The following is a 16,315-nucleotide window of genomic DNA, read 5'->3' as shown; positions in this document are numbered from 1 at the left end:
CATAATGGCATCCTAGTGATACCCTTTTACATAGTACAAATAAGCCATTAAGACTGTTAAGGAATTGAAATCTGAATTTATTAGCCTTCTGGGGAAAAAATAACTTCCATTTCCACTACCCACAGTCTCAAGAACATAATACAGAAGTCAATAATGTAATGCTTTCCTGTAATTAAACGATTTAATCACAATTTTGCTCAAGTTTATAAGGCATGAATGTATAGTCACAATCAAACAGGACTACAACTCTAGTGACTTTGGAGATGGTGCAGTGTTGGTTAAGGTATATAGTCAAAATTTCGGATTTACAATTTCACTTCACCATTATTTCAAATGTCTAAAAATTGGAAAGGTAACTATAATCGGGCAGCAGTAGAACATGTGAGTGTGTATTTTACATCTTCCGCGCCATAAGAGGCAAGTGTAAAATAATGTCATATTTTGCAGCCTATGTAGCTGATGAAGAGCTGGTGGTATGAGCTAAATTCTATTGGAAGTCTGATGTAAAAACTCACTGTACGCTTTAGGTCGAGCCAGTGAAGCCTCACCTCCTCCTTGGTAGGCTGTGGAGGTGAGTAAATGGATGGTAGTGTCAGAGTCACCAGATCCTCGGGGTCTGCGCATGTTCCCAACACGTCCACCACTGAACAGCTCCAAGACTCTGATAGATAAATCACAGAGGCTAAGAGACTTCAAGAGGGGAAGAGGGGATTAGGAAGGGAAACAGCTGGGAAGGAGACCTATAGTAAGAAAAAGGTTAGAACACACAATATGAAAATTATATCTCCTAAAATCAATACTAGACTATGATTCTAAGCATAGTCATTCTGAAAACATGAACAATCTAAGAATTAAGTTTAAAATGACTAAGTTTCAAGATGGCCGAATACCTGTAAGGGAATCAAGATGGATTAAATGAAAACTTTCTTATTCAAGTACTTTCCTTTACATGAGAATCAGAAAAAACATTCTGACTAAGTTTCAAACCAGTCATATAAATCCTTTTTTTGAGAATGCATACTAGAACCATACAATATTGCATCTAGAAACTCTGATCTTCTGTGTACTCTTAAAATGTTTCAACACAAATTGCGCATATTGTAGATTTATATATATATATATATATATATATATATATATAGATAGTAAACACCATAAAAGGAATGTGCACCATGAATAACACAATATGGATTCAGTAAAACAAATCACATAAGTTGTCAACTCGAATATTACATGATAAATATCTTAGAATAGTGGCATACAATAAACAACATGAATTAAACTCGAGGAGAGAATCGTGCATCTTGCCGATTCGAGTGTCACCATGTAAAATGCCAAGAAATGATAGTATGCAATGAATATCAAAGTCAAATCATCATTAAACGAATCGCGCGTCTTGCCAATTCGTAAACCACGATGTAAAATGCCAAGAAATAACAGCTCACAATGAACAACAAGATCTAAGTACAATGAAACGAATTGCGCGTCTTTTGCCGATTCTTAAGCCACCATGTAAATGTCAAGAAATGTAGCGCGCAATGAACAACAAAGTTAAAACACCATAAAACAAATTGCGGGTCTTGACGATTCTTAAGCCACCATGAAAATGTCAAGAAATGGTAGCGTGCAATGAAATAACAAGATTAAATTATCATGAAACGAATTGCGCGTCTTGCCGATTCGCAAGTCACCCTGCAAATGTCACAAACACTCAAGCGCATATTTCACACGCGCAAAGTACTCTGTCAAATCATAAAAGAATTAGGCCCAAGAACATGAGAGTTCTCGATAACGGCGTCAGGAGGCCAGCCTAACCACCGTCTTACCGCCCAGAACAAGGATCTCCAAATGAAGAATGAAAGTCAGATGTCCGGAAGATCAAATAGGCCACCGGGACAGGAGCTCAGGAAGTAGCTGCTGCTCTGCACCGGGACCTCTGAATAGTGAGCACTTGGAGCTGGGCTGGCTCCTTTTTATAGAGTCTTGGCCCAGCCCACAACCACACCTAGGCATGTTGCAGGGAAAGTCTCTAGAAGGCCCTGGAAAGGGACCACACCCTAACACACTCTGAAAGCCTGCAGCAATACATTGCAAATGAACAGCATTTGTAAGCACATTAAAAATAAGTCTTCAGGATTGAACTCTGCAATGCAAAAGGTTAAACAACATATCAGCACAATGCATAAATTACGTTGTTTTGAGAGTGCTGGGTTTTTGCATTCTAGTCGCCAATAGAGCGCGCACTGCCCTGGTGTTGACAGGTAGTGTGATGGTGCGTCCCAGATAGAAAGGGGACACCAGATTAAGAAAGAAAGCAACGATTAAGAAAGAAAGCAACGATTAAGAAAAAAGCAACGATTAAGAAAGAAAGCAACTTCAGTTCCCAACACCAATTTGTCTGGGAAGAAACATGTAAAAAGCGGTCAGACAAGCAAGGCTCGCAACCAGCTATCACAGCAAGTTGAGGTGAATGCAGCACATAAAACTGGTTTTAATGTCAAAAACCGCAACTAGTAACAGTGCAAGGGCTCAAAGGGAGTCTATAAGTAATGTCAGAACCAAAGTAAGGTCCCCCCCTAAGACATTATAAAAGCGTTTGGCAGATGCATGTTTGACCGATCTTTTGGTATCACTACTAGAGGCTTAAGCAAAGAGGGCTGATCTGGTAAACAGAGGATTGCCGAAAGCACCAATAGGTATTGCTTGACCACAGTCTCTGCACAGCCTTGATATGCCATGAACAGTGCCAACTGTAGTACATTGCCAAAGGACGTTTTCAAAGGATCAACACCCATCACGGCATACCAGGAGTCAAACTTGACCCATTCTTCTAAGTATCTGACTGTGCCATTGGATTCAAGCTAGTCTGGCTGCTAAAGTGTGATACTCTTAAACAGGTCCCAGTATGCATGTTCCGGTCCAGGGGGGACCATGCCTTGCAGTTCAGGCTGGACTGTTCCCATGGGAAGCAGGGTCAAGAAAGAGGTGCATATGGTTGGTTCCAAACTGGGGTGGCATGGTGGGCAAAAAAACGATGGATTAGGATGGAGTCTGGACGGCTGCCATTGGCTAAGATTAATTCAAACATTCCATCCATCACCTTGTTTTTCCATCTCTCAAAGTAAACAGATTTTGTAGAAGTGGAGTGCCAAAAAGACCATGTCCGCCACTTCTGATGGTAGCTGAAAGGCACTCTGAAGTGCGTGCTTGATCACCATGCAAAAATGTGTAGGCTGTTCTGATTGGAGTGCAGGACCTGCCCCCCTGAATTAGACAACAGGTCCACTCTGAGTGTGAGACAAAGGAGGAGGGTCCCAATGAACACGGGGCCTAGGTCTTTGTATCACACCCTTGATGGCCAGAACAAGGCAGTAAGAATGGCTTGGGCTTGTTCGTAGTGAATCTTCCTCGGAACCTGTGGAATCAAGTGTATGGTAGTAGAAGCCAAACTGCCACTTCAACAGAAACGCATCCTCCTAGGATCCCTGTGGCAGATATTGGAGGGCTCAGAACATTGGGAAGTGGGCGTCGCTGCACAGGGCAATGTGGTCTTGCGCAACCTCAGGATGGAGACACCACTTGTGGTCGGCAAGTAGACACTGACAAACAAGTTACTTACTTTTGGTAACAAATTATCTGGTAGAGACATATTCTAGTTGCCGATTCCTTACCTTAAAATTTCCCCCAGGGGTAAGACTGGATCCGGAGATTTTACTTCAAGCAGTACCCATGTGCCCCGTCAGTTGGCGTCGGTCAACTCCGTTCTGTTGTTGGCATTGTGAGGACGTTGTGGTCTATAGGTGCCACCCTGGCATGCTGTCAGTTTCTTTTCATTACTTTCCACGCCAGAAGTGGAGAGCCATAAAGAACACAAACTGGTGCACCAGAACTGTTGCTCTGAAAGGGAAGGATGGGTGGGTCGGTAAAGAATCTGCAACTAGAGTTAGCTAGATAGCTGATAATTTGTTACATAAGGTAAGCAACTTGTTCATCTGATAGAGACTTCTAGTTGCAGATTCCTTACCTTACACTACATACCCAAGCAATACCACCCGGGAGGCACGTTTGCGAAATAAGATCATACTAAGAAGTCCTGCAGAACCGAATGGCCAAAGCAGCCATCCCTGCGGACCGGACTGCCCGGGCAGTAGTGTTTAGAGAACATGTGCAAAGATTCCCACGTCACTGCCTGGCAGATGTCCAGGACTGGAACTCTGCGGGCTAACAGTGGTTGCAGCAGTTACTCTGGTAGAGTGAGCAGGCAAACCCTCAGGGGGTTGCTTCTCAGCCAAAGCGTAGCACATTTAATGCAGAGAACAACCCATCTAGAGATGGTCCCTTTCTGCACCTCCCATTCTTTCTTCGCATCCACATAACCCACAAAGAGTTAATCATCCACCTGGAAGTCTTTGGTACGATTAAGGTACAACACCAACGCTCTTTTTTGATCCAGACGGTGGAGTCTCTCTTCTTCACGAGAAGGATGAGGGGGTGCGTAAAAAGTAGACAAGATGATGGATTGGCCTACACGAAAGCCCGTGACCACTTTAGGAAGGAGCGAGGCCCTGGTACGAATCACCACTTTGTCAGGATGGACAGAGATGAAGGGTGGCTTCAAAGAAAGAGCTTGCAGCTCACTCATTCTAAGTGCAGAGGTGATGGCTACAAGGTAAGGTTGTTTTTAAAGTGAGAAGCCGAAGAGGACAATTATGAATTGTTTCAAAGGGAGCACGCATGAGGAAAGTGAGTACCAGGTTCAAATCCCACTGGGGCATTATGAACAGGGTAAGCGGAAACTTGTGGGCAAAACCTTTGAAGAATCTTGCAACAATGGGGGATTTAAACAAGGAGTGTTGATCAGCTAGCTTGAGGAAAGCTGAGATGGCAGACAGATTACCCTTAAGGGTGCCTAAGGCAGAGCCCTCCTGGGCAAGAGAAGTATTAAGAAAAGAATCTCAGACCAAGGTGCAGAAAGGGTATCAACAGACTTGCTGCCAAAATAACATTACAGACTTCGGGTGGAAGGTTGAAAGATGTCAACTGTCGCTGCTCAATCTCCACGCAAGAAGGCGGCAATTGGGCAGGTTCGGGTTGACAACCGTTCCCTGCTGCTGTCCCGGTAGATCCTCCCGAAGAGGCAGTCTGAGTGGAGGATCAATGTCCATGCTCAGAAGCTCAGGATGCCATATTCTTCTTGCCCAGTCTAGAGCCACAAATAGTACTTGGGCTCGGTCATTCTTGATCTTTTTGAGAACTCTGGGCAGAAGTAGTAATGGCGGAAAGATGTATAGGAGGCCTGCGTTTCACTCACGATGAAAAGTGTCGCCTTGTAAACTCCAATGCACAAAACAGCTGACATTGCGTGTTCTCTGCGGAGGTGAAGAGATCTAACCAAAGCTCTCCCCATTGCTGAAAGAGACTTAGCAATGCCTCAGGATATAGACGCCATTCATGATTGAACATGCATTGACGGCTGAGTTTGCCTGTTCTGGCATTCAGAGAGTCCCCTCCCCCACCCTCAGATGTTGAACCACCAGGGATATGCCCTGACATTCCAGCTGCGCCAAGACACGGAGGGCCTCTTGACAAAGAGTCCACAATCCCACCCCCACTGCTTGGTGCTGTACCACATGGCAGTAGTATTATCCGGGAACACCTGCACCACCTTCCCTTTGAGAGCGGGAAGGAATGCTTTCAATGCAAGCCTGATCGCCCTGAGTTCCAGAAGGTTTATGTCGAGCCAGGACTCTGGTGGAGACCAGATGCCTCTGATTTCCACCTCCTCCATGTGGCCATCTTATCCCAGGAATGACACATCTGTCTCTATTGTTAGATCTGGTTGGGGAAGGGAGAGGGATCTACCTTTGACCCAATCCCGGTTTGAAAGCTACCACTGCAGATCTTGCGCAGTTCCCTCTGAGATCTGGACTATGTTGGAGAGAATCCCCTGATGCTGCGCCCACTGGAACTTCAGGTCCCACTGCAGAGCCTGCATATGCCATCTGGCATTCGTGACCAGTGGGATGCAGGAGGCCATGAGGCCCAGCAGGTTCGAAGTCATTCTCACCGAAACCCAGGACAGAGGTCAAAGCATCGGTATCATGGCCTGAACATCCTGGAGTCGCCACTCGGGGAGGACAGGCACTAAAGTGATCTGCTCCGATGAATGGGAGCATCTGAGAGAGAGTAAGGTGTTAACTTTGATATGTTTACAGTAAATCCCAGTGAATGCAGGATGTCCATTGTAGTCTGGAGGTTGGAGATGTCAGTCTGGGATGAGCCTACCTTCCACAGCCAGTCTTCGAGGTAGGGGAAGACTGAGACCACTAGCTGGCACAAATGAGCTGTGGCCACTGCCATCACTTTCGTGAACACCTGAGGGGCGCTAGTAAGGCCAAAGGGGAGCACAGTAAACTGAAAGCGCTTGTGACCCACCACAAACCGCACGTAAAGTCTGTGGGAAGGCAGAACGGGAATGTGAAAGTATGCGTCCTGCAAGTCCAACGCTACAATCAAGTCTCCAGGGCTGACAGGACCTTAGCCAGGGTGAGCATTTTGAACTTCTCCTTCCTGAGGAAGGGATTGAGGGACTGGAGGTCAAGGATAGGGCAGAGGCCCTTGTCCTTCTTTGGCACCAGAAAATAGCTGGAATAACAACTACAACCTACTTCTGTCTCAGGGATCCTCTCTATGACTCCCTCGGCCAAAAGAGACTTAACTTCTTTACAGAGAAGTGCCACGTGATCCTCCGTCATCTGATTGTAGGGTGGTGGCATGGCTAGAGGGGTTGTCTCAAAGTTGAAGGAATAGCCCATTCGGACGATTTGCAAAACTCACCTCTCCGTCATGATGGATTCCCAGTGGGGCAGGTGATGGCAAATCCTGCCTCCAACTGGTCCGTGAGGAGCGATGGATTAGGAAGGTTTAGAGGCTGTGGCGGGAAAGGGGGGTTGGTGGACTGGGCCAACAGCTGGCTTCCTCATCCACGAGGACATTGGATTCCCTTAGCCACGCAAAGGATGGGCAGCATGCGTGTCACGGTGGCCGGAGAGAAATGGATGCGGTTGGGTGTCCCTTCCGTAGCCACAAAAGGGGCGAAAAGCAGACTGAGGGGAGCGAGGAGCAGCTGAGAGGCCATGGACCGAGCTGTAGCACAGGACTCCTTAAAGCGCTCAAACGTTGAGTCCGCTTTCTCTTCGAAGAGACGGGCATGTCCATAAGCGATTGGTGCACATCCCCCAAAAAGCCAGATATCCTCAACCAAGCATAGCGCCTCAAGGCCACCGTCAACGCAACCGATCTTGTTACTTAGTCTGTCATGCCCAGCACACAACGAATTGTGAACTTGGCTGCATCTCTCCCATCAGCAACAGCTTGGGAGAGAATCCCCTAGGCCTTCTGCAGGAGCTGCGGCAGCTCTTGCACGATTGTATCCCATAAAGTACTGGAATAGTGTCCCAAAAGGCATGGTGTGTTAACGGGCCACAATGCCAGACTGGAGGAAGATAATAACTTCTTTCCAAATTGGTCCAGCCGTTTTGATTTCCTATCTGGGGTGCGGATGTGAATGCGCCAGAAGAGTGAGAAGCCTACATGACCAAACTGAGGCGTGGGATGCTGAGTCAAGAATTTAGGGTCGTTAGGCACAGGCCATTGGTAGGGGTGAAAGTCCTGTTGAGAGGAGCCCCTGTGCGGTGTTTAGACCACGTCCCCAGCAGGACATCAGTGAAGGCTTCATTAAAGGGCAAAATGGCTCAGATGTAGAAGCCCCGGGCTGAAGCACCTTAGTCAGGAGGTTTGTCCTGACAGCTGCCGTAGCAACCCAAAACCCAGGACCTCAGCCGCTCTTCTCACCACCATTGAATAAGAGGCTCCCTCCTCCATAGCCATGGTAGGGGGAGAAAGCATGTCAGTGGCAGGGGAGGTATCAAGACCACTGGCTTCGCCCAATCCATTTCAGGATCGACTAGCTGGAATTTTAAAGGGTCCAGTGACCCTGCCATACTCTCACCGTACTCATAAGCTTAAGGGTCAGGATCCAACCTTGGGAGGAAAGTCCGGTGTCGGCACGGATCTGGTAACGGATCCTGGGGTACCCTCGGAGCAGAGGCCGAAGCTACAAGCGCAGATCCTTAGGGGGTCCCCCTCTGACCCCACTGGGCCAGAAGTCATCACAGGAGGGTCGGACTGCCCAAAAATAAGGTGTATAGTCTCGTATAACTCTGAGTTGGGCAGGGGTGGCTCCGACTCCCAGAAATACTGGGAGGCGCGGAGCCAACCCAGAAGCAGGCTCCGAGGATGGAGGCCAAGAGTGCTGCTGCTCCTCCATGTCACATCATCCGAGCGACAGGTGAAGTTGAAGAACTTTTTTTTCTTTGACTTCTTCTTGTGACCCGAATGTCATAATGATTTGGAGTGGCACGGGGACGAGTGGTGATGGCTCCACAAGCGTTCTTGTGACCTTCCTCTTAAACGAGACCTGGAGCATCAAAGAGCCAAGTGCTGGGCCACCATGAGCTTTATGGACCACTCCCCCAAAGGCTTCAGGTTCATGGCCTGGCACTCGGAGCACAACTTCGAGACGGGGTAGAGCTCCAGTCACCACAAGCACACGAGGTGCGGATCCATTACCAACATCATGCAGTGACATAAGTCACAAGGTTTGAATCCGGTCTTGCGCACAGATATCTCGATGCACCACGTAGTGTCAAGAAATGGACAAAAAGTCAGTCAAAAAGTGACTGAGGGTAGCTCTTCTCCGGATATGCGCGTAGGCTAGCGCAGAAAGAAAAGAACATGCCAGTGTGCCGGGGTGGTGCCTATATACGGCTGTAACGTCATCACATGACCAGAAGCGGAGTTGACTGATGCCATGTGACGGGGTGAAAGGGTACTACGCAAAGAAAAATCTTAGGGTCCAGTCTGATGCCTGGAGAAATTCAAAGGTAAGGAATCTGCAACTAGAAGTCTCTATAAGATAGAGTGTCACCTATGGTCACCATCCACAGACCGTTCTGGTGTGTTCAGGCCCAGAGTTTCAGAGCTTCTCAACATGCACACATCCCAGTCATGTTGTTGGCCAAGATTGGACCATCTGATCACGAAGTGCTGAAGCAAAGGCTTCAGTGGCAAATGATTCACCCACATTTTCAGCAGACTGATGTGACAACTCTGCCTTTCTGGAGACCACAGCCCTGTGATTGCCAGGTCCTCGAAATGTGCTCCCCATCCTAATGTGGAAGAATCCATAGTGACCCTATTTCAAGAGCTGAAATGTCCTAAAGAAATGTCTTTCCTTGCAACATGATCTCTGTATTTTCTCAGAAGCTCAAGAAATCCCTATAGACAGAGGTTGGCTTCCTAAAGGGCCGAATGATCCAGGTGCAGACTGCATTCTCAAAGAACATGCTGTTTCTCTGCTCTGTTTGAAGCTCTCTGGCTCTGCATCTGTCTTTTTCCATCTGAGGGCTTGTCCAACAAAGTATTCAGAACTTTGGAGGTGAACCCTGTGGACTGTATCCATGCATGGTGACTCAAAGTGAAAGAGGTGTCCAAAGATCTTGCCTCACTGTCTGCAGTATCTAGTCCAGTTGCACCATGCACCTAAATACATCCTGACCATCCCTTACAACTTCTGAGAAGTGATCTTTCAGATGGTCCAGGAATTTCGTAATCACTATTACTGCCATGTCCCAGAGAAAATGGGCCTATCTACAGAAGATTCAAAGGGCTAAGCTGACAGCTGAAAACCCCCTTTTTTCACTATGGCTTCCAGGTGGTTGGACTCCCAGTCAGGATGATGCACAGGGACAGCTCTAGGGGTGATGCTGGAAGTGGAGGATGTCTGGACTACTAAGCATACAGGTGAGGGGTGGATGGTTAGGAGGGCTGGTTCCCTTGGTGCTGGTCTGCAACTGCAAGCAAAGCCCCTATTAACTGTCAGGCCCGAGGTTGCTTTCACCTGAACCCACTGCTGAGTCTTCAGCAGACACCCACCAAAACACCCACACACATGCGCACAGACACACTCATCCAAATATTAATGTTTTCAACACCCCCGCTCAACACAAATGCCACACAAGCACCTACAACGCCTATGATGGAAAAATACTTTTAGTTCAAAATGCAGATACAGATACAGAGGTAGAGTGCTTTAAAGAGAGCAGAGCAACAGCACATTCTTTGGGACTGCACTCCACTCCTGGATCATATGGCCTTTTAAGAAGCCAACATCTCAAACTGCACACTTGACCTCACATGCTGCACCCACATCACACCGCTCCTCCGGAAGCTAACCAGTCTCCCAATTTACATGCGCAGCCAATTGAAACGTCTCACGCACACATACAAAGCCCTAGACAACATGGAACCAGACTACATAAACAGCAGCATAAACTTTCACAAACCCACTAGGCACTAACGCTCTGCCCTACTTTCACCCACAAAAGCAAAACTGGAGGTTGCTCATTCTCCTTCATCACACCAAAGACATGAAATGACCTCCCTCGACACATCAGCCTCAACCTCACTTCTTAAGCTCTGCAAGAAGCTTAAGACCTGGCTCTTCGTATAAGCACCTTCGGGCCCACATACCTAGACACCTGCCTAAGTGCCTGGATACACTCTAGGGTGATTAGTGTGCTATACAAATCATCATAACATTACATGGGTAGGCATCCATATTAAAGGAGCAAGTGAATCAAGCGGTTGAAGTACAGGTCTTTTCAGTGTCTTAGCTCTCTTACAGTGCTTCTATTACCCAAAGTGGTACCTTATCAAAAGAAACTCTCAAGAGTATAACCTTTAGGACAGGGATTGGTTGTGCTGGCACCAAACTCTTCAAAAGAACAGCCAGGAAATCATGTAATGCTTATCTGCTGAAAAATGACTTACCTAGGTCTTGTCACCAAATTCTTCAGGATGCCAACTCTGGGTGTAAGGTATGGGGAATATAACGGTGTTCGCTGTTGACTGCTAGGCGATGCTGCAGCTGGTATCAACCGTGATGACACAGGAGACATAGCTGCTTGTTCATTCTGATGTACAGTGGGGGTACCATTTTGAAGCTGCTGAGGTGATACCTTGAGAGATGACATAAGTAAAGCCCATTGTTTCTACTTTATTCAATAGTCTATTGAGCCAGCTAATTCCATCAATTAGTAAATTAAAAGATAGTTTAATCTTTTGCTTGTGCTCGAGTTTCAGTTCCTAAAATGTCAAATGCCTAGACCCAATAGCTGTCCATTGCCTGGCCTCTTGCAAAATGTTGATCAGTTCAGTCTAACAGATTAAGTGTTCAGTTTGCACTCTTGGCAGAACTCCAATCCCAAAAGCTGAAAAACAATGAATTATTAAGTTGTTCACCCAAAACACTGCTACCCAAGAAACAAACAATAGATACAGTTGTGTTCTGCAAAGATCCAGTACGATCACAAAACTAGTTTGTTAAAAACAAGTGCACATTGTTGGAGTCAAATAATTCCATTCCTGTGACACTCATCTGTGGCAGTGAGAGTTGCATATTTATCTAGGGAAGATATCAACACTGAAGAACTATCTATATCTATCTATCTGTATCTATCTATCTGTATCTATCTATCTATCTATCTGTATCTATCTATCTGTATCTATCTATCTATCTGTATCTATCTATCTATATCTATCTATCTATCTATATCTATCTATCTATATCTATCTATCTATATCTATCTATCTATATCTATCTATCTATCTATCTATCTATCTATATCTATCTATCTATCTATCTATCTATATCTATATCTATCTATCTATATCTATCTATCTATCTGTATCTATCTATCTGTATCTATCTATCTGTATCTATCTGTATCTATATCTATCTATCTATATCTATCTATCTATATCTATCTATCTATATCTATCTATATCTATATATCTATCTATCTATATATATACATTTTTTTTATTTTACAGAGGACAAACTAGCTTGCAGATGCTTTACCACATATAAAAATAAACATTATTTCCGAGATCTCTGCAACAGCTGTAAGCAATGTTTTAACATTTGAAGGTGCTTTTGTTTAGCGGATTACAAATTAAATCTAGAAATGAACTAAAAACAAAGACTACCATCAGAAAATCCCAGCTTTACTAGAATACAATACCACAAACAAACATTACACTAAAGCATTATCAGCTAATTTTGTTAAGACTCTGGCGAGAGTCCACCCAAAATCTCACCCAAAAATCACCTTAAGGACGTGCAGATGGTGAGAACAAAAATATTGCATAATTACATGTAATTGTACTTTTCCTACAATGGAATCTAATTGCAGTCATAAGCACTGAATTGTGGTACCAACAAGTGGTTTCCCGGAAGAAAATAAGTTACTTACCTGTAACTGTAGTTCTCCAGTATTGGAATCTTTCATAGATTCACATGCTTGAATCATTCCCCGTCATCGAGATGGGAGCCCCCGGTATAAATTACACAAGTAGTGTTAAAATATATGAACAAAAAGTCCCTATGCCTCTTCACTTTAACAGTCTATCAGAGTCATTTTAGGAAAAGGACCAAACTTGAGTATCCACCAATCAAGCGACACCACCCTCTAGAATCCTACTGAGAGAAGCTCCAGCACCTCAGACTTTCTACCGCACGTCGTGCTAGGGAGTCTCCTCAGAGCTCTGCTCTTTCTTCACACCTTTTCAACACATTTTCTCTCAGAAAAACGTATCTGACCTGATTGGAAAACCATCTTCAACATGTCTCATACGGAGAAGAAGGGTCTTTTCAGGAATTGCAAAATTTATGGAAAGAAAAGACTTCATTCTGAAGACCCTCACCAGGATTGCATTTACTGCCTCTATCCAGACCATTCAGCCAAGGACTGTAAGGTTTGTCGTACCTTTTCCTCTAAGACTCTAAAGGATAGGGAAGGCAGATTATTGATATGGCTGCAGAAACTAAAATACAGGGATAATCCAGTTTCTGACTCAGAGGGATGACTCTTCAACATCTAAAAGGTCATCAAAGAGGGTGAGATCAGACACAAGATCTCCCTTCCACCACTCAAGGAAAGGCCACAAAAAGACTGCTTCAGGGTCTTACAAGGGCCGCAGACCATCTTCTTCACCTCAGAAATCTTCCAGCAAACGGGAGAGAGTTCATGCTAGCACTTCAGAGAGGCATAAAAAATCCTCCTCTGTCCCTTCATCTGTGCCTTTTAAGAAACCATCCTCTGTTTCTGCGAAAAAAGCACCGTCACCTTTATTAATATCTTAATCGGGGGAGACACTATTTTGGATTCATATTACACCACTGTGTTAGTGTTTACTCGTTCATCCGAATTACGTACCTGACATCGGTTTTTTATAATTTATATTTTTTTATTATTGTCACGCAATGTGCTATCGGATCAACTTGGGTTGTCCGACTTGTGCAGTCATTTCAGCATTTACAGTATAATTGTCTTATGTTTAGCGCTTGACCTCCTTGTACTTTTCCTCTTTTCATTTTTTGTGTAGGACGCGTGCATTTGGACTTATCAGGGCCCAAGATTTCTGGCTACTACTTCTAATTAGTTACTCCGTGGTCACAAGACGCTTTAATTACCAGTATACTTTCAGGTAGTTCATGACTTAGTTTTTGCATTTTTCGCCGATATTTGCCGGTAACGGTTATTTTTTTTCAGTGGACATACACTGGTCAGTGATGTCAGGAATTTCTTGTTACAGATATAAAACCAACACAGTTTTTGGAGATATTTCAGTCTTACCAACCAGGCCTGCTGGTCTAGGTATAGTCATTATTCTAGTATTTCCCTACCTACATCATTTGTTTTTCTTGTGTACGCCGAAGCATAGATGCGGATGGTTTGATCTCTTCAAGTTTTGACATATTATTACTCACTACTGTTTCGGTTCTGTTTCACTATGCCTGAGCACATTCCCGAATGGTTTTCCTTTTGGTCTCTGCCTTTTCTTTGCCTTACTCAGGTTTTTTTTCACTTAGGCTGTCTCTCACCTGGTGTCCCTACAACTCATTATAATCATCATTGTCTTTTGACTTGGATCTGCCATGTCCACACTACCTTTCCATGTTCTACTCACTTGGGTGGTGCATTTCTGGCTATGACACCATATTTAGTGTTTGTTACCTTATATCACATTGATTGGTTTTGCCGATATAGTGTTCAAATTAGGCGTAAAAAGATACACAAATATCTTATATGTCTGTTTTACAGCCTTGAAAAAGTCACCTGTGCGACGAAACACGTGTTGGCTGTGTTTGGTGAACAATTTCTCTGTATGAAGCAAACTGTGCCTTGAATTAAAGAAACTTCCCTCAATGAACTTGGGATACCTACGTGTTTTTCTTCAACTTCATCAACTTACCTGGACAAATTGATGTCATTTGATTGTGTTTTACTCATGCGTGCTGTGGTCCCATATTGCTTATTGTATATTGTGTATCTGTATACACATTTTATGTCTATCGGGTAGTAAGACTTGACCACTGGCACCACTTTTGACCTTGTTAACGCTCGTTTCGTTTACTTACTGTGTACACTCCCTGGAGGTGCGGCACCTTTCACCCTTACTACCCCTATATAAATTCTATCATAACAATACAGGCTAATAAACGTAATAGACAGTGCAGGGGTGTCTAATGATGGCGTACTAATTTCTTGATTATGTATCCGTTACACTGCGTTCTTCAGTGAAACTAAGTCACCTAATACAATGCAGCCTGCTCGTAACACCACACTTACTTGTGGGGTGCCCAGAACTGGCGGTGCCACTAGGTTGATGGTTAAACTGTCTTCTTCCGCCTGCTCCATGGCCAACTGTTCTTCATACTTCTTCATATCATACTCAAGCTCTGCTGCCAGTTGTTTATCAACAGCAAAGAAATCCTGAATTTCATTCCTGTAATCCTGCATCATTTCCTATACAAACAAGAAATTACAATATGATACGAAGCTACACATTTTCATAGCCAACATCAACAGGGTGAGTAATAATCTTAAAATGGTAATGGGCCTTAAACACGAGAGTTTGGGCACGAGCTAGGAGTGGTAGTTGGAACAGTTATTCAAGCACTAGAAGGCAAGTAGACAAATGGAACTCAATGTGTAAGCACTTAATATGTTCAACAGATATGAACTTTTAATATAACGTACAGATGGCCAACTCTATTTCTATACTCTGGAAGTTATGTTGTAATGATAGCTCTAAAGAAACTCTAACATTTTATGCAAAGGTAGATACCTTCATGAAAAGGAGTTCAAAATCTTGTTCTTAACCAAAATAAGCTTATAAGATCTTTAAGCTCTAACAACTCTTACCCAGATACCCAAACCTGAATATCCTAACTTTACTCCCACTTAACCACAGATGTGATCTTGGGATGACTTTGCATTTCTATAGGTTTTGTAGCCACAAGACCTAGACAATTAACAGAAAAAGTGCTATGGCATGTCTCACTACCTCGCAGAAGGGGCTCACAAGTCTTAGTCATCTCAACGCACATTAAACTACAGATATTTCCACAGATCATTAAAATGCTATGCTACTCTAATATCTCCTGTGCCATGAGGTTCCTCAACCGTCTTACCCAAGACATATCTGTCTCCCTCCTATTTGGATTTACAAGGTTTCTGGTTGGAAAGGCTGTGGTGGTTCAACTTCGTCCACAACAAAAATACATACCCGAAGGTAATTCATGAGCTCTCGCAGAGCTGGAATCCGTTTCTGCTCCAGAAACCCTTTCAGCGAAGTGATGATGGGGATGATGTTTTCAATGAAGATTTTCTTTTGAACCTACATTCAAAAGTAAAACACAAAACGGTTGAATGCAGGATTCAAAGCATCTTTGTCTTACTTCACATGCACAGCATAATAAAGTGGAACACAGAATGCCCTGCATAGGGTAGAAAAGTAGAAATATATAACCACAGAAGGCACAACTGAACAGAAGGCCTCCTCTGCGCAAGCAAAACTTTGGAATATTATGTTACATTAAGGACTAAGCTTTGCTTTTCAATCTGCAAAACTGTCACCTCATATGAATTTTGATAAAGTACATGTTTGAATTAGGACCAGGTACAACACAGACTTCGTCATGGAAAAAACGAAAAGAAAAAAAACAAACCTCAGTGCAGTTACACTAAGCTAGAAGCTGTCCAATATACTCTTAAGCGCTCTATATTTAGGAAAGGAGTCAGATTGTTCAAAATGCATTATGGGGCGTTGTAGGAAAGTACCCTATTTTTGGCATGGTGTAGGAGGCTGGACTGGCTTGTAGTGAGTACCTAGGGGTACTTGCACC

The 16,315-nt window shown here is 44.2% G+C and overlaps 1 protein-coding gene across 1 annotated transcript in view; it reads right to left on the bottom strand.

Annotated features, from left to right (window-relative positions):
- NCAPD3 (non-SMC condensin II complex subunit D3) overlaps nt 1–16,315 on the bottom strand; it is a 675,764-nt gene that overhangs the window by 96,690 nt on the left and 562,759 nt on the right. The window contains exons 28-30 of the mRNA XM_069224452.1: nt 15,697–15,807; nt 14,757–14,933; nt 10,894–11,081 (exon numbers count right to left, since the gene is read on the bottom strand). Of these exons, the coding sequence (XP_069080553.1) occupies nt 10,894–11,081; nt 14,757–14,933; nt 15,697–15,807 (476 nt within the window). The remainder of the gene's footprint in view (nt 1–10,893; nt 11,082–14,756; nt 14,934–15,696; nt 15,808–16,315) is intronic.

This window comes from Pleurodeles waltl, chromosome 3_1 (genome assembly GCF_031143425.1).
Source record: "Pleurodeles waltl isolate 20211129_DDA chromosome 3_1, aPleWal1.hap1.20221129, whole genome shotgun sequence".
Classification (NCBI taxonomy): domain Eukaryota; kingdom Metazoa; phylum Chordata; class Amphibia; order Caudata; family Salamandridae; genus Pleurodeles; species Pleurodeles waltl.
The sequence above is the reverse complement of the archived record's forward strand: the minus strand, read 5'-3'. Positions and strand labels throughout refer to the sequence as shown.